Source organism: Cyprinodon variegatus, unplaced genomic scaffold (assembly GCF_000732505.1).
Source record: "Cyprinodon variegatus isolate N-32 unplaced genomic scaffold, C_variegatus-1.0 Scaffold122, whole genome shotgun sequence".
Lineage (NCBI taxonomy): Eukaryota > Metazoa > Chordata > Actinopteri > Cyprinodontiformes > Cyprinodontidae > Cyprinodon > Cyprinodon variegatus.
Window position 1 is genome coordinate 104,018 of NW_015150575.1, and position 26,617 is coordinate 130,634.

General features: G+C 38.1%; 3 protein-coding genes across 4 annotated transcripts in view; 1 reads left to right on the plus strand and 2 right to left on the minus strand.

Annotated features, from left to right (window-relative positions):
* The window catches only part of fsd2 (fibronectin type III and SPRY domain containing 2), a 10,071-nt gene extending 2,180 nt beyond the window's left edge, over positions 1-7,891 (plus strand). Inside the window, exons 4-13 of the mRNA XM_015375636.1 lie at positions 356-589; positions 751-773; positions 999-1,120; positions 2,774-2,938; positions 3,077-3,211; positions 3,876-4,029; positions 4,529-4,662; positions 5,521-5,653; positions 5,739-5,915; positions 7,344-7,891. Of these exons, the coding sequence (XP_015231122.1) occupies positions 356-589; positions 751-773; positions 999-1,120; positions 2,774-2,938; positions 3,077-3,211; positions 3,876-4,029; positions 4,529-4,662; positions 5,521-5,653; positions 5,739-5,915; positions 7,344-7,593 (1,527 nt within the window). The 3' untranslated portion in view covers positions 7,594-7,891. The remainder of the gene's footprint in view (positions 1-355; positions 590-750; positions 774-998; positions 1,121-2,773; positions 2,939-3,076; positions 3,212-3,875; positions 4,030-4,528; positions 4,663-5,520; positions 5,654-5,738; positions 5,916-7,343) is intronic.
* On the minus strand, positions 7,787-16,940 carry LOC107085356 (UPF0469 protein KIAA0907 homolog). The gene is made up of 14 exons (XM_015375637.1): positions 16,783-16,940; positions 15,929-16,196; positions 15,733-15,852; positions 15,577-15,647; positions 14,916-14,968; positions 14,570-14,775; positions 13,805-14,013; positions 13,143-13,203; positions 12,814-12,871; positions 12,392-12,630; positions 10,414-10,518; positions 9,329-9,414; positions 9,134-9,255; positions 7,787-8,698 (listed from the first exon to the last, which is right to left on the minus strand). The coding sequence occupies exons 1-14, from the start codon at positions 16,809-16,811 to the stop codon at positions 8,568-8,570; spliced, it is 1,758 nt and encodes a 585-aa protein (XP_015231123.1). The 5' UTR covers positions 16,812-16,940; the 3' UTR covers positions 7,787-8,567.
* A 3,730-nt stretch (positions 16,941-20,670) lies between these two features.
* LOC107085353 (high affinity cAMP-specific and IBMX-insensitive 3',5'-cyclic phosphodiesterase 8A-like) overlaps positions 20,671-26,617 on the minus strand; it is a 72,010-nt gene continuing 66,063 nt past the window's right edge. For both annotated transcript variants that reach the window (XM_015375632.1, XM_015375631.1), the window contains 4 exons: positions 24,245-24,377; positions 23,513-23,677; positions 23,282-23,411; positions 20,671-21,563 (listed from right to left, as the gene is read on the minus strand). In XM_015375632.1, the coding sequence (XP_015231118.1) occupies positions 21,457-21,563; positions 23,282-23,411; positions 23,513-23,677; positions 24,245-24,377 (535 nt within the window). In that variant the 3' untranslated portion in view covers positions 20,671-21,456. The remainder of the gene's footprint in view (positions 21,564-23,281; positions 23,412-23,512; positions 23,678-24,244; positions 24,378-26,617) is intronic.

Consider the following 26,617-nt stretch of genomic DNA (forward strand, 5'->3'; position numbering starts at 1 on the left):
AAAAAAATTGCCTTTCAGTTAGATTACACATATTTATTCAGATTAGAAACTATTTAAACTGGCCTCAAACTGGATGAAATATATGCAAAGTTATATGTTTTGCAATTAAATATTAATATGATAAACACAAAGTTTTATATTAATATATTATAAGATTATGGCTAACAAATATTATATATTTATATAGTATAATATATATAAAATTCATATATAAAATATTTGTTACACATGATCTTATATAATATATATTATATTAATATATATAATATATATTATATTAATATAATATAGAGATTAATATAGAGATTAATGTGTTAGGCTGCAGCCCCATCAGATTGCCTGAATGTTTGTCCAGGAGAACTTTGGCCGTCGAGAGCAGCACTTGGAGCAGCACTACAACGATGTGCTGCAGACATTGTCACAGCGCTATGATGAGAGGGCGAGTGGACTGCAGGAGGAGAAGAAGGCTAAACTGGAATCCCTGTACAGTCAGCTGCTGGTCTGTGGTCAGGCCCTGGACGCCTCAAAGGAACTCATTGAAACGGCCCAAGAGATTTACCGCTGTCAGGACAAGAGACTTTTCCTAAAGGTGCCTCATCCTAGAGAAATGTCCCCCCATAATTTACTTACACAAACTAAATTAAACCATTTTATTATTAGTTCCAAATGTATAAAAACTCCTGCTGATGTGTTATTTTTTAATATAAAAGCTTCCTGTTTGATAGATTTCCTATTGATTTTTGTTGACAGACAGTTATGCCTACCATTAAAAGGTAATCATTACGCTGCTCTGTGTGGATGCATGCTGTGACACTACCAATGACTGAAGAGTGATTATAGGAAACCTAACATTTAAGGCAATTGACTATGACCATGTCATGATTTATTTTCATATTCAAGTCAGAGGTTTGGGTGTGATCCAGATAGCATGAACCTTGAATATTCGCCATTGTTTTAGTATCATGTGATTTATAAGAATGACCTCCATGCTTCACTAGAGTCGAGGAGTTTGCCAAGGAAGATGTTGACCTCGCGCTGTCTACAGGCCTTGAATTCAGCACACCCATTGCTGATCTGTCAGATGTGAAAACCATGATGGACTCCATCAATATTGTTCCAGGTGTGATTTATCAGCTCATCACATATTGCAGTAAACCAGAGCATCATCAGCATAGGGCACTGCATTTAAACTTAGAAGTCTTACATAACTTTGAGCCGTTAATGATAATTGTGACAGCCAGAGTTCTAAATCAGTTCATTGATTTCTTGCATTAGTTACACAGTATATCTATTTACTGAAATGTATAATAAGACAATGAAAACCAATGTTTATTTAACACATTAAATTTTTTTAAATAACTTGGAGGAAATGCTTAAAAGCAAATGAGAACATCTACAAAGCTGAAATGTTTGTAGATGTCGTTATAGCTGCCTCGATTTTTCTATTAGAAGAGGGTTTTTTCTATTTCTAGCACTAGTGTCCTTCCTTAATGGTTTGGAAGATAGGATAAAAAGATGGAAATGCATCTATTAAAGGTTCTGAAATTAGGATTCAACAAAAGCTGTGCACTAACCTGCCTTCCCTTTATTGATGTTTTAAATTAATAATTTAAACCTTTTTTTTTTTTTTGAGAGACCAGAATTATCAAAAAATCTGCTTGATGCACATGTTTGAATTTATAGAACTCCCTCTAGTCGATACAGGGTAGACAGCATACATATAGGTATAAATACACCCCCGTCACTTATTTAGCTGAATGTTCCTCGTCAACAAGCCTCTGGAAAAAAAATACTCTGACTGGATTTTAAAACTCTATTCTTAACAGAAGTAGTACAGCTCATTTTAAGTGCTTGGTTATTATTTTAAATGTTCAGCACAGTTGGAGAGTAAAGCTGTTAAAATAGCTTATTACTGTTTGACCTGTTCAAAAGTTTCAGTATTTTGTTCTGTTGGCGCAATAAACTGCGTCCATAGTGTTTTGTTGAGGTGAAGGTTAGGGAACTGGAGAATGTCTCCCTTCTTTGTAACTCCATCAACTTCAACAATACAAATTGACTAAAGCATGATGCTACCACTACCATGCTTGATTTATTGTCCTTACATCAGAAAGCATCACCTCTGCTCCTACAATCTTAGTTACTGTGGCCAAATTGCTGTACGTCTTTCAAAGAGACAGCTGAGATTTTTCTGTTCAGAATGCAAAGACAAACGTCACACTGTGTTTTTAAATGGATAAACCAGGTGGAAATTAAACTTCTAATTCAGCCTTCCCAAAGCCCAGACCTCAGAAGGGTGGGTTTATGCATTATGCTTAAAAGTGTGTTTTTTTCCATAACAGGAAAACCTCCCAAGTAGATCATATACCTTCACTGTAGTCCAATAATCAGTCAGGAAGATGGCTGAAGATTGTCAATTGCTATGAAAAGGGTGTGGTTGAGGGAATGTTTGCTGAAGGGCATTTTTAGCAAAGATTAGTTTGGTGTTTCGGTATATTTAAACCAAGTTGTTTAATTTTGATCCTGTGTTGATTGGGGAAAATTCAATAAATTCAACCTTGACCGCCCTTTTCTTGTTTGTACAAGTCATGCTAACCTGCCTCCTGGAAATATTACTCTATTCCATTATCAATTATAAGCCAATGATGTAGTTTATACTCATACATGGGATAATTTTATGCTAGTCTACTGTAGATAAAGCTACTCTGATACATGACATTTTTGGTATTTTGATAAGTGAATGATTTAATTGTTCGTGTGCATTCTGAAAAAACAGCTCCGTCTGCACCAGTGATCAACCCCCAGCTGCCCAACTCAGCCACCCAGACTTCCCTTCATGTGTGCTGGAGTTTATTCTCTGACGACACGGTTGAGTACTATGAGCTTTACTACAGACCAGTGCTGGAGGATGTGTCTGCAGAGAATACCTTTGCACCACAGGGTATGACTTTCTTCAATCTGTTTTACTCTGCTAGATAAATCCATGCAGAGTTATGGAAGCATTAACAGATAAAGCAGTTGTTTTTTTTCTTCCTGAATTTATTTAGCCGATATACAACTTTCTTTTTTTTTCTTTCAGAAAGCAAGATCAAAGTGAAGGAGACTCACTGCACTGTGACTGATCTGCTCCCTAATGCACAGTATGAGCTTTGGGTGACGGCGACCAACACAACAGGCATCAGCCCAGCTAGTGAGAAGGCATTATACATGACAGGTAATGAAAATGCTGCTAATCCAAAAGTTCATGTTTTTATTCATCTTTCCACAGAACAGAAATCAGAGGGGACTTTTCTTGTGGTTTTGGGTCAGTGGTGGTTAACATGTTGGAGCACAGAGCTTTTAAGTGTGCAGTCCAGTTATGCAGAAAATAAAACCTCTGAAGTCTTCCTGCATGCCTTCTTCCAGCCAGTTAAGGGTTTTCTCCTCAGGAATCTAATTTAACCCCTTAATTCCTCAACAACAATGTCCTGGTTGTGTAGCGGTCTGTGCTTCAACTTTAAACATGTGAACTAACCCTTGACCTATGTCTCTCCAGACATTGAGAGCCTTTGCTATCATTTCTTTTTAATGCAATTACCTCTAATCGGAATTCATGGCAAGTTCTCTGGTCTTTCTAAAATGTGGTCTCTGAGGTAAGTGTCTAAGACATACTCAGGTTTGCCTGAAACTGCACCTGATCAACAAACCTAATGAAGATTTATATTCAGGTGGTTGATTGCAGGAATCAATGTGGAATTTGGAAAAAATGTGTTTATGTCAACTGTTTTTCGTTTAAAACCCTACTTAGTAATAACATTTTTCAATGAATGAGCCGATGAGGTAAGCCTGGAGTCGGAGGTTTGAGGCTATAAATGATAGTCCAAGCTTTGTCTCCATAGTGCCGTCGCCTCCTGTGATCAAGCAGAGGGAGTGCAGCAGCTGCCCAGAAGCTGCTCTGATCCGATGGGAGTCGGGGAACACCAACCCTGTAGACTCCTATACTGTGGAGCTCAGTGAGACAGGAACTGGTGGTGCAAAGAGCAACATTACCGAGTAAGAGCAAAGCTTTTAAAACCCTATTAAAGCTTGCTTAATAAACCAGGCAATAAACTGAAATGTTCATGTTAAATATAGAAGGAAATGCCGTGCAAGGTGATAGAAGTTTACAAAGTTCTGCACCCTATGGTATTAATACCCATCTGCTTTTGTTGAAAGAATCGTTTTTAGTTATTACCTTCATAGAGAGCCTGGGTTGTGCTTGCCTTAAAATGTTTCTAGGCCCCATGGTCTTACAGCTGCTGAATCAAGATGTCCTCTATTCTAGAAAATCTATTTTTAGCTTTAGCTCCTGCAGCAGTGTTTTCCTTATGTGTCCTCACTTGGGGTCATTGCTATATTTTATCCTCTTGTTGCAAAATACAATTTGAAGTTCCAAGTTAAGACTTTAAATTTATTTATTCAGTATTTCAAAGAGTTAGGTACAGTGCAATTTCCAGGCTGTAAAAACCCTCTAAGAAAGAAGTATTTTTTTCCCCTCGTATGATATTTCCAGGTCTATAGTAGCTGTGCCCACCTGTCAGTGTATGATCCAGCTGCAAGCAGGGCGACATTACCTCATCTTTGTGAGAGCTGTCAACGTCGGTGGTCCCAGTGACAGGAGTGAACCTATAAGCATCTCCACAACAGGTAGAAAACAAAACAACCTTTCTTACTATCTTTCTGTGATTTTATAAAATGATGGACAATTCACTCAGAGCTTTTCATTTAAAATACCCTATTAACGACACAAATCCCTCTTTTCAATTACGAGTTATATGCAGCACACCTCTTCAAGTACTGCAATGTAGCTACATGATTTTTACGGTTTCTATGATCAATTAAAATATTGTTAAACTTATTGTTAACCATTTTGGATAGAATGCTGGGCCAACCATACCTTTGTCTGATTGCTCAGCATTTACTTTTTAAAAAAAAGCTGTATGCATAAAATATGCATTGGGTAATGTAGGCAGATTTAGTTTTTATTTGCTTACTTTACTGTGAAGACTTAAAGACTGTTAAACTTCTAAAATGTTCTGTTGTTCCAGAATATGTCCTTTGTTGACTGTAGAGAACCTTCTTCAGAATTTTTTTTAAAGAAATGTTAAGTTTATAGATTTTCATTATTGAGGATCATGTCATTTGCATGAACAGCAAAGTCAAAAGTAGGTTTCTAAATTGGTGCCTGAAAAGTGCAGGTTTCAGATTTCCAGGGACAACAGAATGCTATTTACAAGAACAAAAACTGAAGGACCTCAGTGATGATAAACCATCTCCTACAGCTTTTTCTAATGCAAATGAAATTAATTTCCTACTAAAAACAAGCAAATGACTAAATAACATTTCAGCTTTGCTTATATCTCAGTACAAAAACAACCAAACTTGACAAATGGATGCATTTAAATAAATATTGAATGGATTTTATGATGTACTTCATTAGAAATAGGGTCTCACATTAAAAAAATATCCTAACCAGGCTTGTATTATGTGTTATTGTGTGAACAGGCACATTCTTCTATCTTTTGGAGGACACTGCTCATCCTTGCCTCTCCATGTCAGAAGATGGCTTCACTATCTTCTATGGAGATGAGGAATTGCCCATAACAGCAATGGCGTTTGAAGACAATACTTTCACAAGGTTAAATATTCAACAGTAGCTTGTATGACTGAATGCTATAGAAACTTTTGACTCCTAATGTAGATGTGTTTGTCTTCATGCACAGATGTGTGGCCATACTGGGAGACCTTATCCCAGTGCGAGGCAGGCACTACTGGGAAGTTGAGGTGGATGATGAGACTGAGTTTCGTGTTGGAGTTGCGTACAAAGACGCAGACAGGGACTCGTACCTCGGGGCAAACAATAGCTCCTGGTGTATGAGACACATTCGCACCCCATCCAGGTAACAAAAAAGTTTTTTTTATCAAGAATTATACCTATTTGGTTTTTTATTGTACTGTCCAATTTTGGGAAGTGGTGTCAGTTGCAAAATATAAATGGGTAAAAAGTTAGAAGAGCCAATATCACATTACCCCGAGGAAAATTTCTGGCCGTTCTTCCTTTTACTGTAGCTGGGTTTGGTTTGATACGTGTTGTTTATACAGAGATAAAGACTGGGGCTTGGAGTCTCTTAAATATAAGCAAGTCCTTTATAGTTCTTAGGTCATTGCCGCTTACAGGGTCCAGCTTTTATCGGCTGCATAACAATTTCTGCATCAGGCTTCAGATGGATTGTTAAATTCTTGGCTTATACATTAAGTGCCCGCCCTCATGCCTCAGTTGCTGTGAAATTTCCTCAAACGCTGCATTTTAGCTTTAGGTTTTCTCTGACCAATATTAGGTGGGTGTTTTTTTTTCCTCAAACATCAAAGGGTTCCTCTTTTAACCCCCCAAAAAATGCTATAACACTAGTCAGTTTAGGACCTGTGAGGAACTTTATAGATTTTGGAGTGTTTGTTGCATTTTGCTCTTGAACTAACTTGGGCAGTCAGCCATTGCCATTGATTTGAAGACCTTTCTGCTCAGTGACACAGGCCTCATCTCACCATTTTGTTCACATTCAGACTAAGAGTATCTGTGGTTATAAAAATAAAAAAAAGCCTAATGCCAAACATGGTCTTGAATTTGACAAAGCTGTGTATTTTAGCCATTTTAAGTGGGAGCTTATGTGACTACTTTATACTACTGGATGCTCTCCAGTAGTATCAAGTGTCTAAAAACTTTCATGAGGTTTTTTAAACACTGTATACCAGGTGTATCAGTGGAAGGTATACGTATGAAAACATTTTTTCTTCAGGAATGTTTTACTTTTTTCTGGGGTATAAGTTTGCCACCCAGTCATTTATTTTAGTACAAGCAGGCGAAAATAAACTGGCTCTCATTTTAACAGCCCTGAAGACCAAGCAGATTTTTAATATCCAATCTATCAGCATTAATGCATTGATCCTCAAAGGGATTATTACCACAGAAACTGGGGCAGGGCTGTATTTTTAGATTTTAGATATTTTCTTTTCCTAAGCAACCTAAAAAAGTGGGCATCAGCTATGTGAAAGCCTAAGCTCCAAGGAGGGACAAAGAAGTATGTTGCCTTCTATGAGTTTCCATAGCAACCTCTCTGGTATGCCAGGATGCTTGAATTGTCACATTTAGCGAAACCTTTAGATCAGCATATCGTACAAGCTTCAAATGCGATTCCCATTGTGGGCAGCATGTTCATCCTGCCTACACAAACTTTCATGCAGCTTTTTTTTCTGGTTTGATGTTGTGCAGCAAAGACACTAGAGGAAAACAGAACTCCCTCCAAACATCACATTGTCCTGTTTGCTTTTAGACACAAATACGAGTTCCTGCATAATGGCTGGAGTCCAGACCTGAGGATTACAGCGCATCCACTGCGGATTGGAGTGGCTCTCGACTACGACAGGGGAACACTGAGCTTTTTCAACGCTAATCTAGAGCAACATTTGCACACCTTCCATTGTCACTTCCAGAATTATGTTCACCCCTGTTTCAGCCTGGACAACCCAGGAGCTCTTACACTACACAATGGCATAGCAGCTCCTGACTATGCATTTATCTGACTGCAGGAAGTTGGTTTAACAATATGAGACAGCTAAGTTTGCATTACTTCTCAATAGTGTGACATTGTGTGCTACAATGAGAATTCCACAGACAGAATTACATTAATAAAGACAAAACAGGTATTGTATTTGTTTTATTATAGTATTCCACGGGAACAGGCATTCACCATTTTCCAAGATAAGAAAAGGTTTCACTGAAGTTTATGTATTTAAACCATATGCAACTGCAGCAAGACCAGATGTTTAAAAACAAAAATGGGAACTATGGGACTTTTTAAAACAAGTTTGAGGGAAAAAAAGAAAAAAAAAAGTCAATATACAGCTGGATTTACATCTTAAGAAGTCCGCCCTGTGTACCTCCATATTTTGACAAGTGCAGTGGTTGGGATTTGCTTTTACCTAATCTCTGGATTAACATTGATGAGGGCAAAATTTAGAGTCAGATTAAAGTGAAAAGAGTTCAAAGTTATATCTGACTACAAGCAAGCTGTGAACTATTCATTGGCTTCATTTCTATTTACATCAGATTAAGTTGTATTTGAGAGCAAAGACCTACTTTAAAAATAAACAGAGATCTGACTTTCTTTTGTGAGGCCAACTTCAACATGAAGAACAAAAGAATTTGTTTAGTTTTTTTCGATTAGTAAAGCACAGGAATGCATCTAACCTATGCAGCTTAAGTGATAAATCACATATTGTATGTTATTCTTTGAAGTCTGCCAACCTACTTGAAATGATTATTTTTTTATGAACTGAAATTTTCACTTAACTTGTAGAACTAGGATGAAAACTTATTCTCAAAGAATAAAAGCTAAACCACTGAAAAACAGGAAAATATATCAAAATGCTGGTATAGGCAGTTCAGGGCAGACTTCTGCTTTTATTGTGACTTTAAAGAGTTCTGAGAATATACTTGAAGTGGAACCTTCTGGTCAGTAAAAATCACAGGGCAGTGGGGATGAGGTTGACAGAGGTTATAGGTTTTCTGTCTTACTGCTGTGGGTCCTCTCATCCTCTTCATCTGAGGAATCTCCCCCATAGGGCACAAGCCCAGAAGTATCAGCGTTCACTTTAGTCTTCTTCACAGACACCTCTTCCTGAACACCTGTAGGAGCACAATAGGAGAAAAAGAAACAGAGAAAAGGGGAAGGTGGGAAAGAAACAGGGGAGGGGGGCCAAAGAGAGAGAACAAAACCAAATGGAAACCCAGTGAGGAGCCCCACATAAGCCGAGGTTTATGAGTTGGTTTGATCCAGGGCCAGGGGAGGGAAGATATCAAAATCAAACGGCAGCACAGCACACATCCATTACAGGCACGTCCATGGACACATGTTGAGAGAGAAAACAAGGGAAAGACAAAAAACATATACAAGAAGAGCGTGTTAGCGAGTTTCAACTGTGGTGCGATTCATACAGGTCTCCACTCCTCCCCCATGGATCCACGGGGGGAGATGCTACCACATGCAACACAGAACTCCACCGAAGTTTATGCTTGAGCTCTCAGGCTCTCAGAATATTCTGGAAAAGAAGAAATGCATACCCGTTGATGCGGAGGAGCTGGGCGGTGGACTAGATGGGTCTTCTGGCTCTGGTTCTCTTGGCCTCTTGCGCGCAACGGGGGGAGTAACCACAAAGGGTGGTGGTGGAGGCGGCATCAAAATCCTGAAGAGAATAAATAAAGTTTTACACCTAAAAATCATCTCAAGAAAGATGAAAGAATGTTTAGAAATCAGACCTTTCTACGACTTTCTCCTCTCCTACACTGGATGAAGGAAGGGTGGACTCCAGGTGAGCCGGACCCTCTGGAGGGCAGCTGGTAGGCTACAAAAAACATTTAAGATTGTTAAATTGAGAGGGTGGACCACGCCTGAGATTTTCTTTATGCAATTTTTTTTGCCTATTGCTGCATAAATAGGTAATTCTTCTGTTTTCTCAACAAAATAAAAACCATGTTCAGACTGTAGTAAGGCTGCAGCCAGCTGGAGGTATTAAATAGAGAGGAAGTCAAACGGGTCACCCTTATATTCTAACACGCAGGAGTTGCTACATAATCCTTAGTTGTGAATAGAGATAGGCCAATATGTATGCCCCCTCCCCTTTTATTGTGTGATACATGTAAAAGTTTGCAGATTCATTAGTGCATAGAGCAGCCATGCCAGGAGGCCACATAAAGTGCATACACTGCTGCTCTATTTGCTCTTAATTGTTGATGTTTTTTGATTAGGTAGTAATTGTTTATTTCTTTTTAAGTGAAGATATGTGCAACATTAGAAAAATGTTACATAAAAAAAGGATCGACAGCATATATCAGCGATCAGTTAGATCTGATGCGAAAACCATTGGTATCAGCTACTGCCTTAGAGAAAAAAAAAGTTATTTGGTTTTCTCCATAAAGGTACTTCAATATTTTTTAAATACTCATTACATTTATGACCAAAGTCATAATTAAATACAAGTTCATCATTTTGCATATATTTCAAAGAGTCGAACATTCTTTAAACTTTACAATTTTGCAACAATTAAAACTGAATATTTTCTTAAGATATTTAGGTTGTAAAAAAGAGATTCCTTTTTTTTTTTTATCCCTGTATCAAATGAACCGTTTAGGTCTGTTCAATATTAAAACAGAGAAAGCATTCTAAAAAAAACAATTTAAAGGAATAGAAAGATTTGGAGCAAAATGTTGATTTAAAATACAACATTGAGCTTCCAGGTGTAGCAGTGATGCCTGAAGCTTTCTAAATCCAAACAGATCCAAAGCTTTAGCACGGACAGAATGAGCTTGGATCCATGTATCGAGGCGTCAATGCTCCAGCTAACCTGCTCATCCTTAGCCCCCTCCTGGAGCTGATGTTTGGGACTTCCTGAGTCAGTGGGGGTGTTTAAGCATCCTTCAGGCTCCACTGTCTCACCGCTGCTTGGATCCTTAAGTAGAGCACAACCAACATATGTACACTGCTGGGGCCAGGCCATTCAAAGCATCGTAAAATAAACAAAATACTGCAACCACTCAAAGGTGACCATCGATTCGAATGATCAATGTATTCTAAATAATTCAGATGTTCTTCTGTTAGTGTGTCTCATCGTCAAACATATAGATTCATTAAACACAAGAATATATTTAAAGTGTTTATATTAATTATAATTGCAGTGAATGAAAACCTAAATACATCGATTTTCAAAAAAAAAAAATTAATGTTTACATCTTAAGTTATATTACTACAATGCTGTGGAAAACGTTGCTGTTTATTCCTAATAAAGATGGCTGCTCAGTGAGCTGAATCCAAGCACACCAATGAACCGTTCAGTGTGGTATAGAAGAAAGAAACATAACCTTAGTTTAGGTTCAGGGTGATTATTTTTTTGAGCTATGCAATTTAACGTTGTTGCCCTTCATCTAATCATCTCCCAAGTGAGAAGACCCGCCTACCAGTTAATTTGGGAGCGACATGTTTTTGTGTTTTTTTCCCCCCATGTCTTGTTGAGCTGTTGATTTAATTAGAAAAAAATGGTATCTGCTGGGCCGGTGACTGGACCAGACCTCAGCAGATAGCCTTGAGATGCCCGTCCTCAGCCGGAGGAGGGGGGCTGGGGACCGGTAAGGCAGGCGGGGGGAAGCAAGGGGCTGCCGGTGTCCAGGCTACCGTTACCGGGTCTGGTTCAGTCACTCCGTCCGCTGTGGTTCCAGGACCAGCCCTGGAGCTGACAGCTCGGTTTGAGTGCTTGGTGTGTTTCAACTACGTGCTGCACTGTAGTCGACCAAATACCTGACAATATTGAAATTCCCCCCGGACATTTTTTTGGGTATGAAAAGTACATGTCCGAGAAAAGGAGGACATCTGGTCAACCTTCCATATCCACAATTTGATTTTTCAGTGAGTGAGTGCTTGTTGCTATGATGAGTCTTTTCTCAGCAGCTTTGCTCGTTGTAAACCAACCAATCAGCGCACAGCTCATCTAAATATTGAGGAGCATACCATAAAAGGAAGAAACTTGTCGTTTCATTCTAGGGCTTTTAACCAGGCTTGCATTAGGGCTCATAGAACAGCAAATATGCCATTTTCAGCCTGGGCTGATGGCTTCCATGCGACTCAAAGCCAAAGGGAGCCCCAACCAAACATTGATTGCATAAACTGCACCTTATACAAAATACTTTAAGTACCTTTTTTTATCTTTTCCACTTCGACCATTTGGGACCAATGGTTTAATGTGGGATATTTAGACGCAAGAGCTGCAAAGCCCACAGCCGAATGGAAAACATGGCAGCGGAGGAGGATCCAAGCATCGCTGCTGCTACCAATTTTTTTTTCAGAATCCCTTATTTAATCTTTAAAAGATAAAATGCAAGAGTATTATAAGTGAAGGCAGTGGTGGTTTCTCGTATCTACTGACATTTTTATTTGTTATGATGGGCTAAAAAAACTTTGGTAGATGGACACTAGCAGTCACTTTGCTCAATCGGCTCTGCTGAAAGCCCCTCGTATCCCCAAACAGACTCGATGGGAACCCAGATGCTCACAGGTAGAACAAGACCTTAGTGCTCATCAGTCTGGCTTGCTAGATAACCTTTTATACTAATAGAGACTAGATTTTGGCTCTTCCATAAATGTAACGCATAATAAAACAATACAAGTTTAACAGAAATAAACACTTTAAATATAAACATTGTTGTAATGAATCAATGAGTTTCCCTGGTTTGAACCAAATAATTTAGGATGTGAGAAAAACATACAACAGATTTTGAGTTCTGATAATACATGACACTGTAAGAAGCTAATCCTGAGGAGTCAGTAATTACCTGGACAAGAAAAGGATGTGGTTTCCTGGGACACACTGGGTACTGAATCATTGCCTGAGAAGATGGAGATGGGGTTGTCGACAGGTTAGATTGACTTGGGGGGCCATTTGCACTACTCCAATAACCACCGGCTCCTGGATACGCTGCATAGCCGCCAGCATACCCATTTGCTGGGTAGTTATACCAGGACCCCTGGCTAGAGTAACTGCTATTAGTTGGAAATCCATGTGCTGCGTATGCTGAAATGAAATTATAGACGATTAATTTCAAAATAAATTAAATAAAGGCTTACCAACTCAACCACTAAAGATGCCAGGGGAATATTCTTTAATCAAAAGAACATTTCAGCCAGCTGATATCTGACATTAGATTAACTTATTGGAATTTGTCCCTCTGGTTTCAACTTGTGAAGTGATACTCACGCTGAGGTGCGCCAGTAGTTGTGTACATCGACATCATCCGGGCATGTTCGGCTCTCACCTACAGGAAAAAAATGGAAAAAATAACTAAAACAATACCTGGGAGATAACTAAATTCCTTAAACACTGCAATTCATTGTCAATAATGACCATGTGGGTAGGTGCAGAGCACTCAAGATCTATAACTGGAGATCAGGTGGTTCACGCTACCAGATTCATTTTGGAGGTGGGTATCAGAGAAAACTATATGCTTCAATAGTTTCACCTTCTTACACCTCCTATTATAATCTCTAGCTCTGGTTAACACAGTAAATTTTACTATAGGGACCTACAGTTTCCAGCAGACTCTCAGCAAGTTTCTTAGCTGACTCCAATCCAGCTGCATTCGGATGGCTGCAACACACAAAGGACCATTGATGAAGTAGAATGAGGCAGACTGGAGTGATTCCCACAGAGCAAAGCAAAAGACATTTCATAGTTTCAATGCAAGCAGTGACAAACTACACATTATCAAGAGGGAAACATACATTTCTGATTATTTGCTTCATTTAAAGATGAAATTCCTGTACATCATACAAAAAGTAGTGTTGCACCGATGCCATTTTTGGCCCCGATACCTGGCTGTGCAGTATTGGCCGATACCATACTGATACAATCTGTTTGAAATTGATGTGTGTGCATATATATGAAGAAGTGCATACAACTTGGATGTAAAATAATTGCCATCATGGCTTTGTCAAGCTGCTGTCTACCTTTGTGAAGCAGGAAAAATACTAATACAAGGTGAATCTAGTAGAACTTTTTATAGCCTACCTGGAATGGGTGACAATAGTTGAATATACTTTTAGCTCTCAAAATGGTATCGGTGCCCTATTTGTTGGTACTCGCCGATACCGATACCACCATTTTAGTGCTAGCTTGGGGTCCCGTCCGATACTGGTATCGGTGCAACACTACTAAAAAGGTTTATGGAACCCTTCAAAAGTGAACATACCTAATGTAGACATAAAGAGGCTCAAAAGACTCTCTTTTTGATGCCTGTTCGATGTAACCAGACCCTTTTCCCCGGAGGAAGACTCGAGCCCCTGTCTCAGTCTGGATGTGACTCAGATACGATCCAGCGGGACCTTCGACCTTTTCCTTCACATTGAATGAGGGCAACGCTTGGTCCAGGCCAACAAAAATTTTGGTATGCACAAAACTCTGACAGATAAAAAAAAAAATAATAATAATAAAAATGAGAAGAATGTCAACAAATCATTCCAGTTAAATCGGCAAATATTTCACAGATAGAAAATATTTGTGAGCAGATGCAGCGACCCGAGGCATTCCACTGCAAACCAAGGATGTTCTCTCTGCCAGTTAATCTTGGAGGTGGTAATCAGTGAAGGCAACTACCTTAATTTACCTCACTTAAAATCACCTCCATTAAAGTGTGCTTCAGGACAGAAAAAAATTCTAACAAATACCAAACAGTTAAATATATCTATATACGACAAGAGAAAAAATGCTTTTAAATTGTTAGATTACCAGTTGTGTGTTTTTTTAGCTTTGCACATGATATAAATATCTCAAAAAATATATCACAATTGTGCGAGAAGTGAAAGAGGAAAAGTCATTTTTTCACCAAGTGAGAAAAGGCCCTGCTTATACAGAGGTCTGCGCAATACTTACATAAAAAGAACTTGATAACACTAGGCATCTAAACAACAAGAAGCTTTGTTGCTTGGACTAAAACAGAAATAAGATGTTTGCCTACCCCTATGTGAGGAGCTGCTGGTCTATGTCCTTGGCCAGGCACAGAGTTTGCGTTGGGCACACGTGGCACAGGAGTTGGGACGACAGGCCGAGGAGGCTGAGGGTAAAGTGTTAGTGGCGGAATTACAGGAGCCTGCTGTCCTCCTGATGCTGCCGAGGCCCTTATCGCATCTTCAGAAATTATCTCCTTTATCCTCATTACAGCTTCTAAAATCCCAAAGGAAAAAGAGAAACGTGAGGAATGTGCAATAGCTTAAGAAAAAGTTTGTAAAAAAAAAAAAAAAAAAAATCATTGAAAACTATGCAAGATGTTGCTTGCGTGTATAAAGTCAAAAGGTTCTACTTACTATTGACCTGTTCTTGCGTCTTTCCCTGAACATGTAAATACAAAGGTCTTTGTCTGAAAGAAAACAAATCATAATGTCAGGGGAAACCCTTTTCCCCATAAAAGGTAATACTGACTTTTCTCACTGAAATCGTTAAGAAAAAAAAAAAACAATTCTACCATTTATTTTTAACACCCTACTGGACAATGTTATGATAGCTTTAGAGTAACTGAGTGAGATTTGTATGTAATAAATCATGATAACAATGTAAATCAAACTCATACATTTAAAGTATAGCTTACATGTCATATAATTTTAAATATACTGTATTTTTATAAGGGTTAAAGTTAAAAATTTTAAAATTTTAAATCTGAACTGCTTTACATCCCAGGTCATGTTAGTTCAAATCTGTCACTGGTACTGTTATGTGTTTATTATTATTACTATTATTTTTTATGTTTTAAAGAGTGAATGTGAGAACTTGCTACTATAAACAAGTTATTTGTCATTTCTCTGATGTGCTAAAGCCAGTCAAAATCACAAGAGAAAAATTTGTTGATCAAGTCTTATAATGTTGGGATCCCAAAAGTGTTTTTCTTGTCATAGACTCAGACAAATTAGGCACCAAATTCTGAAAAAGAAGTAATGGAAAATATAATATAAAACTCGATTTGGAACATACCCTCCTGTAGTTATGACTTCAGGCATGTAAAGACCTTTAGTTGAGACAACCGCTCCGCTAAACAATCTGATCTGAAAGACAGGATGAGGAATTAAAAATAAAAGACATGACAGTGACTTTTATATAATTAACTAAGGGACATTTTTCCACATTTACCTCTTCCTGTGTTTTGCCTTTAGTAAGCAGTTCTCTGCAATTTAGCGGTACGTCATTTATATCCACTTCAGTGACCACCATTTCTTCTGTAGGGGGTGGTACCGGGATACTTGGAGGTTTCTGAATAAAAAGTGTCACTATTAGCATTGCAAAAAATAGACAAAGACTCATTTACAGGTTTGCTAAAACTATGCACCTTAGGAAGTAATGGCGGAGGAGTTAAAAGTTTCCCTTTCGCCATCAACATGGCATTTATTTTTGCAGCCATTGCTGCTGCTTTTTCAACTCCCCCCTTAGGCGTTTCCTCGGCTTCAGGTGGCTGAGAAGCTGGACTGTTTGAACCAGCGGAGCCGACAACTCCTTGCAAGGAGACAGGGAGAGTTGCATTTCCAAAACTTTCCTGTTGCTGTGCATCAACACTCTTTTTAGGTTGAGCTGGCTGGTCCCAGCGACTGGTTAGGCAGCTAAGAAAGCAAAAAAACAATGACAGATAAGTGAGAAGAAGTGAAGACACCTAGATACTCATGTCAAAGTTAATAGGAAAGCTGCGTTATGATGATGAAATACCAGGTCAATTAATCTTTTTTTCCCTCCACACCTTTCTTCCCTCTCAAATATAGTTCGATTTTACAACTAAAACCAAGTCAAACAGCCTTTAATATTTGATGAAACGCGTGTCTCTGAGCAATAGTAATAATTTTATCCACTATTAGAACAAACAAACTAGTTAGCGATCCGCAGACAGTGAAGCTAGTGCGGAGTTAGCTAATCTAAATTTACCTTTCTAGCTGTGTAGGTTTACATCACCAACGTGTGTATTTATAAGCATTTACAAAACCAAGAATGTAAATCATATGTAAAATAGCCTAAAAGTAAAATTTGAAACTTACAAATAACACTAACATGCATTCATTTATCCGCTACGACTAGGCCAAGTTGCTATGCTAACGCTAACAGTTAGCATAGCAGTACATATTTTAAACACGGCCTACGCGGTCTTAGCCTGTTGCTTATGTTAGCATATTTAATTAAAATAAATGTTATACTCACGGCGTTTGTCCTGTCATTCCCGAAGACATAGCACGACCCCAGAAAATGTAAGAGTTTTTAACTGTCTCTAATATAGTTTATGTCGAACGACTGCAGCCATCAGTCCGATATCGCTGACTGTTTCCTCTGACGACTTTGTCGCAAAGATGATCTGACGGAAGTTGGGCTGTTGCCATGTTACGTAACGTAAAGTCTCTGGAACAATCTGCGCAAAATGTATGAAAAATATATAACTTTAAAGGGTTTACATATAAATCCCGTACCGCTGTTGCTCAGGTTATGCGAGTTTACACCGTATGAGTCTTTTCAAATAAAAATAGTCCCATAGTCCAAATCTAAAAATAAATGAATAGAAGACCTACATCTTAATGTGTTATATCAATGAGAACATCCTTTTTCGCACAGCTTTTACCAAGTGTAGACTATTGTTCATTAATTTCATTTCATGTTTGAATCAATCACTTATTTAATCGTCTATTACACATGTTAAAATGCGCCGTAATAAAAAAAAAAAATATCTACATTTCATAAAAAAATCCAGTTTTAGCTTTCCTGCATTTTCGAGAGAAAGGCCTCTCTTTTTTAGATGAGAAAATTAAGTATGTGGGGTAACTAAATTTATCATTTTCAGCTGATTAATTAAGGATAATAAGACTCCCAGATACCTCGAGTTTGACATATGTATATAAATGTAAATACAATAGCTTGTTTTTTAATCTTAAAAAAAAAAAACTAAGAAAATAATCTAGGGAGTTGCATGCTACTAATGCAAAAGACAGCAAAAACCAATGGTGCTGTAAACCACAGCAAGCACAGTCCCATCTGTTGGAATTGGTGTCCTCTCTCCCATGTTTCCTCAACCCCATATGGTTAAGAAAGATGGCTGTCCTCTCCAAGCATGGTCCCTCTAAAGATTTCCAATTAAAAAAAAAAAAAAATCCAACAAAAAATAAATTTCATTTCCAGGGGGGATATAATTGTTTGGTCTTTGTTACCTAACCTAATTTAAAAATTAAGACAACTGTTTTTATTATTTAAAGTCCTCCACTAGAGGCAGTACATCCTCCCCAACCCTAGGTTAGGGAGGATGGTCATGAGCTTTGGGTCATGACCGAAAGAACGAGATCCCGGATACAAGCGGCTGAAATGAGTTTTCTCCGTAGTGTGTCTGGGCTCTCCCTTAGAGATAGGGTGAGGAGCTCAGTCATCCAGGGAGGACTCAGAATAGAGCCTCTGCTCCTCCACATCGAGAGGAGCCAGTTGAGGTGGCTTGCGCATCTGATTAGGATGCCTCCTGGACGTCTCTCTGGTGAGATGTTCCAGGCACGTCCCACTGGGAGGAGGCCCAGGGGGAGACCCAGGACACGCTGGAGGGACTATGTTTCTCGGCTGTCCTGGAAGCGCCTTGGGATTCCCCCGAAGGAGCTGGCCCAAGTGGCTGGGGAGAGGGACGTCTGGGCCTCCCTACTGAAACTGCTACCCCCGTGACCCGGTAAACAGAAGAAGGTGGATGAATGGATTTAATTTTGGTCATTTGGTTTCTTAAATCTCCGCAGGAGATGTAGCTTTCGCTCTTGAATAAGAAAACTACATTAAGCTTTATACAATCACTTTATAATTGTCAGGTTTTTTTCTTTTTTAGAAGAAATGAATGCAGATATCCGGTTCATTTACGGCATTGCAAAATTATTCATACTTACTCCATACAAACATAATGTGAATTTTGCATAATATGGGAATATATTTAACATCTCAGTTAGGGCAAGCAGTTGGGGCAGTGGATAGTGCACACAACCCATGTAGAGACCTTGGTCCTCGATGTGGCTGACCCGGGTTTGAATCCGACCTGTGGTCCTTTGCTGCATGTCACTTCCCATATCACACATCTCAGTTAAATCTAACCTAAAGTATGACATAATTATGTTTTATATTGACACAAAAATGAAAGATGTCATGATGCTTTAACCTGGAAACCACTTCTTGTTGGTAATTACCTTTAGAGCGAACCCAACATTGGGGCTAATTGGAGAAAAATCAGTCAACAAATAGAAGTTATGAAGAAGTTTAAAGCAAGGTAAGATTATAAAACAATATTCCACCCTTTAATCATCTCAAAGAATACTATTCAGTCCAGCATCTAAAAATGGAAAGTGTGCTACTACTGTAAACATACCAAAATGATAAGAAAGTAAATGCAAACAGAGAGATATCACCCCATAATCGGAGTAGCAGCAAAGGGGACAACAGTGACTCTGGAGGAGCTGCACAGATCAACAGTATGAATTGGATAACTCCTTTAACGTGTTATTTTTTTCCCTAACGGAATCTATATATTTTACCAATAAGAAAGAGCCAAAATGTACCCCATCAGGAGTTCTGTATAACTGCAGTGAAAGGTAGTTAAATAAGTATAAAGTAAGGGTTGGTAAGTACACATGGATGGAACAGTGTTAAGCAGATAATTAGAAAACAGAGCATCTTTTTCTTTCTTCCATTCCATAACCACGTGCTGCTTTGTGTTGGCCTGGCATAAAATCATAATAAATACAATAAAACATGACTGGGCAAGGTGACAAATCACACAAAAAGAAAACCTTTTAACCCAAACTGGTAGAGGGGGGTTGAGGACAGAGACAAAATTGTTGCAGGAAAAACACAGCAAGGATGTAGTTGACATTATTTTTATTTTTCATTGAATAGTTTCTATTTTCCCCCGTGCCTTCAGACCAAAATGTGAATCAGAAGGAACAAACAAATCCCCTGATTAAGTGTACAATTCTGTCATAAGAGAGAAACAAAATTAAATGGTGGTTAATGCATCTCATTAACCAGTACTTGCTTAGCTGTTATGGCATTTATATACTGTTTAAAGAGAAAATCTTTTTATGAAGCATCCATGTTTTAGTATCCTAATATGAATCCAACCTTTAACAAAAAATATGTTACCCGGGTCTGTGCATAAGGATGTTGGATGATTGGCCAAAAATAGAGTGATGTTTGATCATAATAATAAAAAAAAGGAAATCAATGCAAGCAGGCCTCCAGGAGACTGCTTTAAAGACAGTGATAGACAATGCTGCGATCCTCATCCTGCTTTACCTTTCAGCTCCATATGCACCTTCTGTGTGGCTTTCTCCTTCACAGGTGTTCAGATAGCTATTATGGTTGATCTCATCTGCTTCAAATCCAGTGTAAAATTCATCGTCTATAAAAATATTGAGATTTACTTGAAGGTAACCTTCTGACTGTGTTATAAGAAAAAACTCCAGATGTCCGTTGCAGTTGCACAGTGGGGTGTACTGTATAAATATTGTACAAAATAAGGCAGTCTTTTTTTTTTCAGTAGGATAAACCAGATACAAAAAAAATCTGGGAGGACCAAAAAAAAAAAAAAAAATAAAAGGAAAAATTATTCAAGTCCAAAACTTTTTTTTTCTTCACATATTTCTACTGTTGTCAAAATGTCAAGCGTGTTTTACAGCATCAAACCAAGAGTATGGGATTGCTGCAATAATGAACACACCTGTGCAGTCACACACCAACGACCAAAAAGAAAAAAAAAAAAAAAAAAAACACACTCCCACACGCGTTCACACAAGCAGGCGATCTCCTGATGATCAACAGAAAGACAGCTTATTCTCCAATGCAACATCCCGTTCCTGGACAAATCAGTGAGACGTAGACACTTTGAATATTGTATACAGTGCAATACAAAAGGGTTCATTCGTCTATTCAAACTGGTACTGTAATCTTGATAAGAAAATAAAAATGCTTAATAAGGTTGCATGACTAATAGTTATAAATTTCTTTCTGAGTGTTATAGTAGTGCTAGACTTTAATAGCTTTGGCTTTATTTCATTATTCTGTTCTTACCTTTGTACTAATTTGTTGGTGGATTTTAATATAGGAAATATGAAACCTTTAAGAAAAAAAAAAACCTAGCATACCAAATAACCTTTAATTAGATATCTATGACCAAGATATAGAGTTTCTTTTTTTTTCTAAGAGCAGTGGCCTGGGACTAAGGTCCAACCCAGATGAAGGAAGAATCTGCTCTCATTGCTGTTATTACAGCTTTGTGTCAACTTTGTGTTTCTGTAGAACACGTGGAAATATTGCCTGAAAACAAACAAACAAAAGATAAGCGGTGGAGTGTACTTTCATGAACGTGGCCTCCAAAAGTTTCTAGGAGCGTCCCTGCCTCGCTGCGAGTGCAGAAGCTAGACGCCTAAAGTGATTACACGGCTTTACGTGGTGTAGACACAGTTTTGAAGTCCTAACAGCAACTTCGCAGGCACCCGGGAGTGCCTCCGTGATAATCAAAGGATGAATGCATTGCCACAGGACCTGTGAGGACCCTCGCCCCTCTTTCAGTCATGCCAACAGCTACACTGCGAGTGTAGAAGTACATATGCTGGATGTCCTTGTTCGACGGTCACAGTTCCAATCACACAGGCTTGTATATCCACCAGCAATTCAGCAGTGTCAGGAAGTCTCTCTGTGGGTTTCTGTTGTGGACGGACATGTCGGCCCTCTGCGTGCTACAGAAGCAAGAGAGTGGAGGCGAGGACGTCCTGTGTGGCCTGGGCCGACAGGTAGAGAGACGCCCTAGCAGGCGGAAAGAAGGTTCTGCCCTGGTTTCAGGTGCGTGCAAGGGTCCCAATGATGCAGCAGCTACTCTGGAGGCGGTCGCAGGCTGTGCAGCTTCCGCTCATCAAGGCCTTTCCAGTACTTGAAGTTGTTGTCCAAGTGCTGCATAAGATTAGGGAGGTCCGCAAAAGCTGGTGGGGAAAGAAAAAGTAATTTGAGAGGCAATATACGGCAAGTTGTGAATAAACACAACCAGCATCAACCCAGCAATCACTAAGCACCAACCATCATCAGAAAGACTGTTAACTGTACAATATCTACATAAGATCATTTATAGAAGTAATGAGTGGTTGTTAAGAAAGCAAAGCATGCCAGGTTTCTGTACGAAAAGTGTTTGTATTATTACAGCAGTATCAAACCAAGACAATGCTTTTCAAACCAAGAGACATCTGATTGACCTAAATTAATTGTGAAAAGGAACTCCTAAGATTCGGTTTGGGAACTTTGCTTAAATATCTCTCCAGGACAAGAAAATTAGGGGGAAATAAAGGCAATGATATGGGTAGCCATATGGCTATATAACTGTCATACGTATGAAGGCACAAAACCAGATTTGTCACAGTGACACCAAATATAGTTACACATCTGTTTATTAATTCTGTTTCATAAATAGCTTAGCGATGACATGCGTAGTCATGACATAACTTTGTCCTAAAGGCACAAATATTATTAGAGATGCATTTATCTGAGTAAATTTAGAATCTGCAATTTTCCCTTTATGCCTCAGACTGGTGACTGGCAGGTCGAATGCTGACAGATGTTGGGTTCCTCCATAAATTGTTGGTCTTTAATCAACAGCAGTACTCAAATTAAGTTGATTTAATCAGATTCAAACATTGTTGAGATAAAGATCTTACTTGCAAAGGGCATCAAAAGAGTTACACAAGTGAATACATTGATGAAAGTTTTAAAGTTAGGTAGAAATCACATACAGGATATACTGGTAGTTCCTTTTTTTGTCTAGTAACAGCCCACTATCCACATCAAAGAAATGTTTTCATCTATAGGAGTTGGTGATGAAGTGATCAGCAGGTACAACCTTAAAGGGATATTGTGTAACAAGTTGTGTAACATCTGTATATTGATTATTTATTCTCCAGATGCACAGTATTTATGCACACTTGTGTGACCACTTTGCTATAATCTTTTGCCGTTGTAACACTAGAATTTCCCCATTTGGGACAATTAATGGAATTGTCCATTCTATTCTATTTTCTCTTTTTTACCACTTTTACATGTGTGTTATTACTGGTGTATTATTACCTCCACTAATAATCAGATACATTGTCATAAGCCAAGAATGTTATATTCGATTATCAATAAGTCTGGTCACCTGTTTTAAAAGCGCCAGAACAGTATGCCATCTTGAAACGCTGGGGATTAATAAACAGCGGTGAAGATCATTTTGGAGAATGTCTCTGTGTTGTTGAATTTTCCTTTAATGTTTTATTTATTTATTTGACATGGTTACATCTGTTTTGGCGAGGCTTTTTGACACACAGCGGCTACTGTTGCCACAAAAACGTGTTTGAGGTAGTGACGCGTTATTGTAAAGTTTTTGTTTGAATGAAATACTACCATTTCAACGCCAGATGGTAGTAATTATTACACAATATCCCTTTAATGCAAATTAGAGACTAGTTTCAGCCAGAAACATTTGAGTGACGCATCTGTAGTTAATGAATCATTTAACTCAGATATCGTCAGTTTTATTTTTAGATTAAGTTTTTTTTTTTTTAAATATACAGTTATGCCCGAAATTTCTTTCTAAATGCTGCTTATTATATTGTTTATGCCAAAAGAAAAAAGCCTTTATAAATTGTTTCTATGTGATGCAGTGTTGCCTCACCATCCCATGCATCAAACATGTCTGTGATGAAGTAGTCTATAAAGGAAATCTGGGACTTTGGGATGCTACATGTGTTTCTGTCAAACACAGGCATGACCACTGGTAGACCTTGTCTCTTTTCCTCATCTGTCTGCAGTAAACACAAGAACACAAGTGACCATCATGCCCAACAGTAAAACAGCTTTTTTTTTTTTACATGTTTATGGTTATAATCAGTAGGGAAATGGTTACCTGTGCAAAATACTCCTCTGAGATGCGCCCAGCCCATTCTATACAGAGCTCCAAAGGCCTGCATGGATTAGAGATGTCTGCGCACTTGATCAGCATCCGCTTGACGAGGATGCGGTTCTCAGGGGACGTCAGGACGCTCTTGACAGATTCTTCATCGCTGTTTCCCTAAACAAAACAAATCCAGGGTATTAGTATAAACATAACTGCAGTTAATTACAGCTCAAAATATCTTAGATAAACCAACTTTAACCTTTTTGTTTCGTCTGTTTGGTTAGGCGCTCTCTATTTCAATGCATCGGACTTAAATACAGGGTGTTGATATTTCTTTATTGTTGCAAACTCTGCCTTTTAAAGGCCAGAGAAACATTTGTTTCCAGGTCGACTATTCCACACCAAACTGGTAAAGATAGAACCAGGTTATCAAATTCTCCTCGCTCTAATATTTCTTTACTCAACAGGTCATACATTCCCTTAAGATTTTCCACTTATTTTTAAAAATCTTTAACTTTTGTTAAATCCCCACTGTTGATATATGAATCTCTAGCTGTGTGTGTGTGTGTGTGTGTGTGTGTGTGTGTGTGTGTGTGTGTGTGTGTGTGAATTAAGCATATTATGCCAATTACTTGGAAGGGAAAAAATAAATGTTATCTCTATATAAGCAATAAACTATATGATCTTTATTTTCACAATAATAAAATAATACATTTTTCACTTTAACACTTTTCATTTTACCCCATTCTCTTCCAGAGCAGCCAGCGGCTTGTTGATGCTGTTCACAAACTTATTGACGTGTTCAAAGTGTTTGGTCATCTCCGTAGCGAGGACCATATCTATGATGGCCTGTCTTAATGTTCGATACTCATTCCTGGAGAGAAGAAAAAAAAAGAGGAGAAGATGAGGAGGAAAAGAGTGAGAATGATAGCATGCTAAGTAGCATGGAAACCTGGGTAAACAGTTTTGTACTGACGGCAGTGACAGCAGCCATGAATGGCTGCTTTGTTCGCCCCCCGCCCCTTAGAGGGGACCAGCTCATGTGAGCTATTCTGTTTTGGGGCTCAAATCGCATTACTGTCCCACCAGTGCAAACACACAAACATGTACACAAACACACTCTGATCTTTCATTAGCATGAACTCAAACATACTTTACTGCCTGTTGCATTAGTTAATGCAAGTCTCTTTCAAAAATGAATAATAACGAATGCACATCGAAGAATCGTTTAAATAAATTAGGAATGCAAAATAATGCCCAAAACTTCTGAACTTAGATATATTTATTTAACCCTGAGCAAAACATAGGGGCCTAAGCAAAGGAGCTGCCTTATAATAACATTTTTAAATAGACAATTATACAATTATGTTACAAGGCTGAACTTGTTTTAGGGTAGCAATCAGTTTAGCTATATTATCTTCAGATGTTACTATTATGTAGCAGTTAAGTTACAGTAATGTGCTTTTTTTTTTATATTTCCTAATAGAGAAAGTAACAAAATAAATAAAAGAATCATAATTTTCTTCAACTTACATCAATAGGTGCCTCAAAAATAAAAAAAATCTCATTAGTTTAGTTTAGTAATTATGTTAAAATGGTAAAAATCACATATATACGTTTCACTTGGTGATATATGTGTTAAAGGTACCGTTTTCTGTGGCTTTAAGTTTATTTAAAAAGGAGCTGATTACATAAAACAGGGAAATTCTGTCTTTTGTTATTGTAATGTGTCATAAATTATGGAATAAAAAAACAACAAAAAAAGAAAATGTCTAGCAGCTTAACAATTCTTAAGTTTAAAGCAACATGTTAAATGTTTGAACAAATGCGAAAACAGTGCATGCATTATGAAAATACTGTATGCCCCTGTTACATGATGATGTAAAGAGAGACTGACTTCAGCTTGGATAACGAGATGCTTGTGTATTAAAATAAACTATGCATAAAAAAAGAAGACAGAATAGCAGAATAAAACCAGTTTTAAACAGAGGAGTCCAGAGGCTAATCTTTAAATAGTAAAAAAAAGAGGTCTTGTCATATTGATGCATATATATCAGCAAAAATAAACTGTTTAGTGAGATAACAGCTGCAGATATTCAGGACCTTTTAGACAAATGGTACATCCTGCTCAAGTGATGTAAAAAAAGGAGACAAGAAAATTGTATGATAGCAGGTTTGAATGAGACAAGGTGTTAACTACATACTGAAGATTTTGAAGAATCTTTAGAATAATTGGGTGTGGGTTTGACTACCCTTTTCCAGCATGCTTCCGTCTAAGAGAGTCCCAATGCTCCATAGGTCAATTAAATAGCTTTTTGTGTTTTCACAAAGTGAGTTGAGGTTTCAGAGATCATTTTCATGAATATTTGTTCAGTAGAGAGTTATTCAGTTCTGTCTGGACCTTTTAAGCATTTAGATTTTCAACTGCATGATCGATAATCCTACAGTTTTCTTAAAGTTACAATGAAAAAGTCTTTCAGTTAAGAGAAAAATCCAGCTGTGAAATGCTTGCTTCATTATGTAGAGTCTATGGACTAAATTTTTCAGTTTTTGCTATTCTCACATAGCAAATAGCAGTACATAACAGGATTAAATAATCCAGTTTAGGTTTGACCAGCATATACCACCCTTCATATTTATTGACACCTCTGGTTAAAATGCTGCAGCCAGAGTTCTGATGAAAATTAAAAAGAGAGATCATATCTCTCCTATCCTGGCTTCTATTCATTGGCTTCCTGTTAAATCCAGAATAGAATTTAAAATCCTCCTTCTCACATATAAAGCCTTAAATGGCCAAGCTCCATCTTATATCAGAGATATGATTGGTCCTTATGTTCCTAACAGAGCACTTCGCTCTCAATCTGCAGGTTTACTGTACTAGTGATTCCTAGAATTACTAAAAGTAGAATGGGAGGCAGATCTTTTAGTTATTAGGCTCCTCTCCTGTGGAACCAACTACCAGTTTTATTCTGTGTGGCAGACACCCTGTCTACTTTTAAGGGTAGGCTTAAAACTTTCCTTTTTGATAAAGCTTATAGTTAGAGAGGCTCAGGTTATCCTGAGCTATCTCTATAGTTATGCTGCTATAGGCTTAGATTGCTGGAGGACATTGGG

Coding starts and splice junctions, on each gene's coding strand:
- LOC107085356 (XM_015375637.1), bottom strand. CDS start 16,811: ATGTCTTCGGGAATGACAGGACAAACGCC. Junction 15,853..15,928: donor CTCCGCCATTACTTCCTAAG/GTGCATAGTTTT, acceptor CTTTTTATTCAG/AAACCTCCAAGTATCCCGGT. Junction 12,872..13,142: donor CTGAGAGTCTGCTGGAAACT/GTAGGTCCCTAT, acceptor TTTTTCCTGTAG/GTGAGAGCCGAACATGCCCG.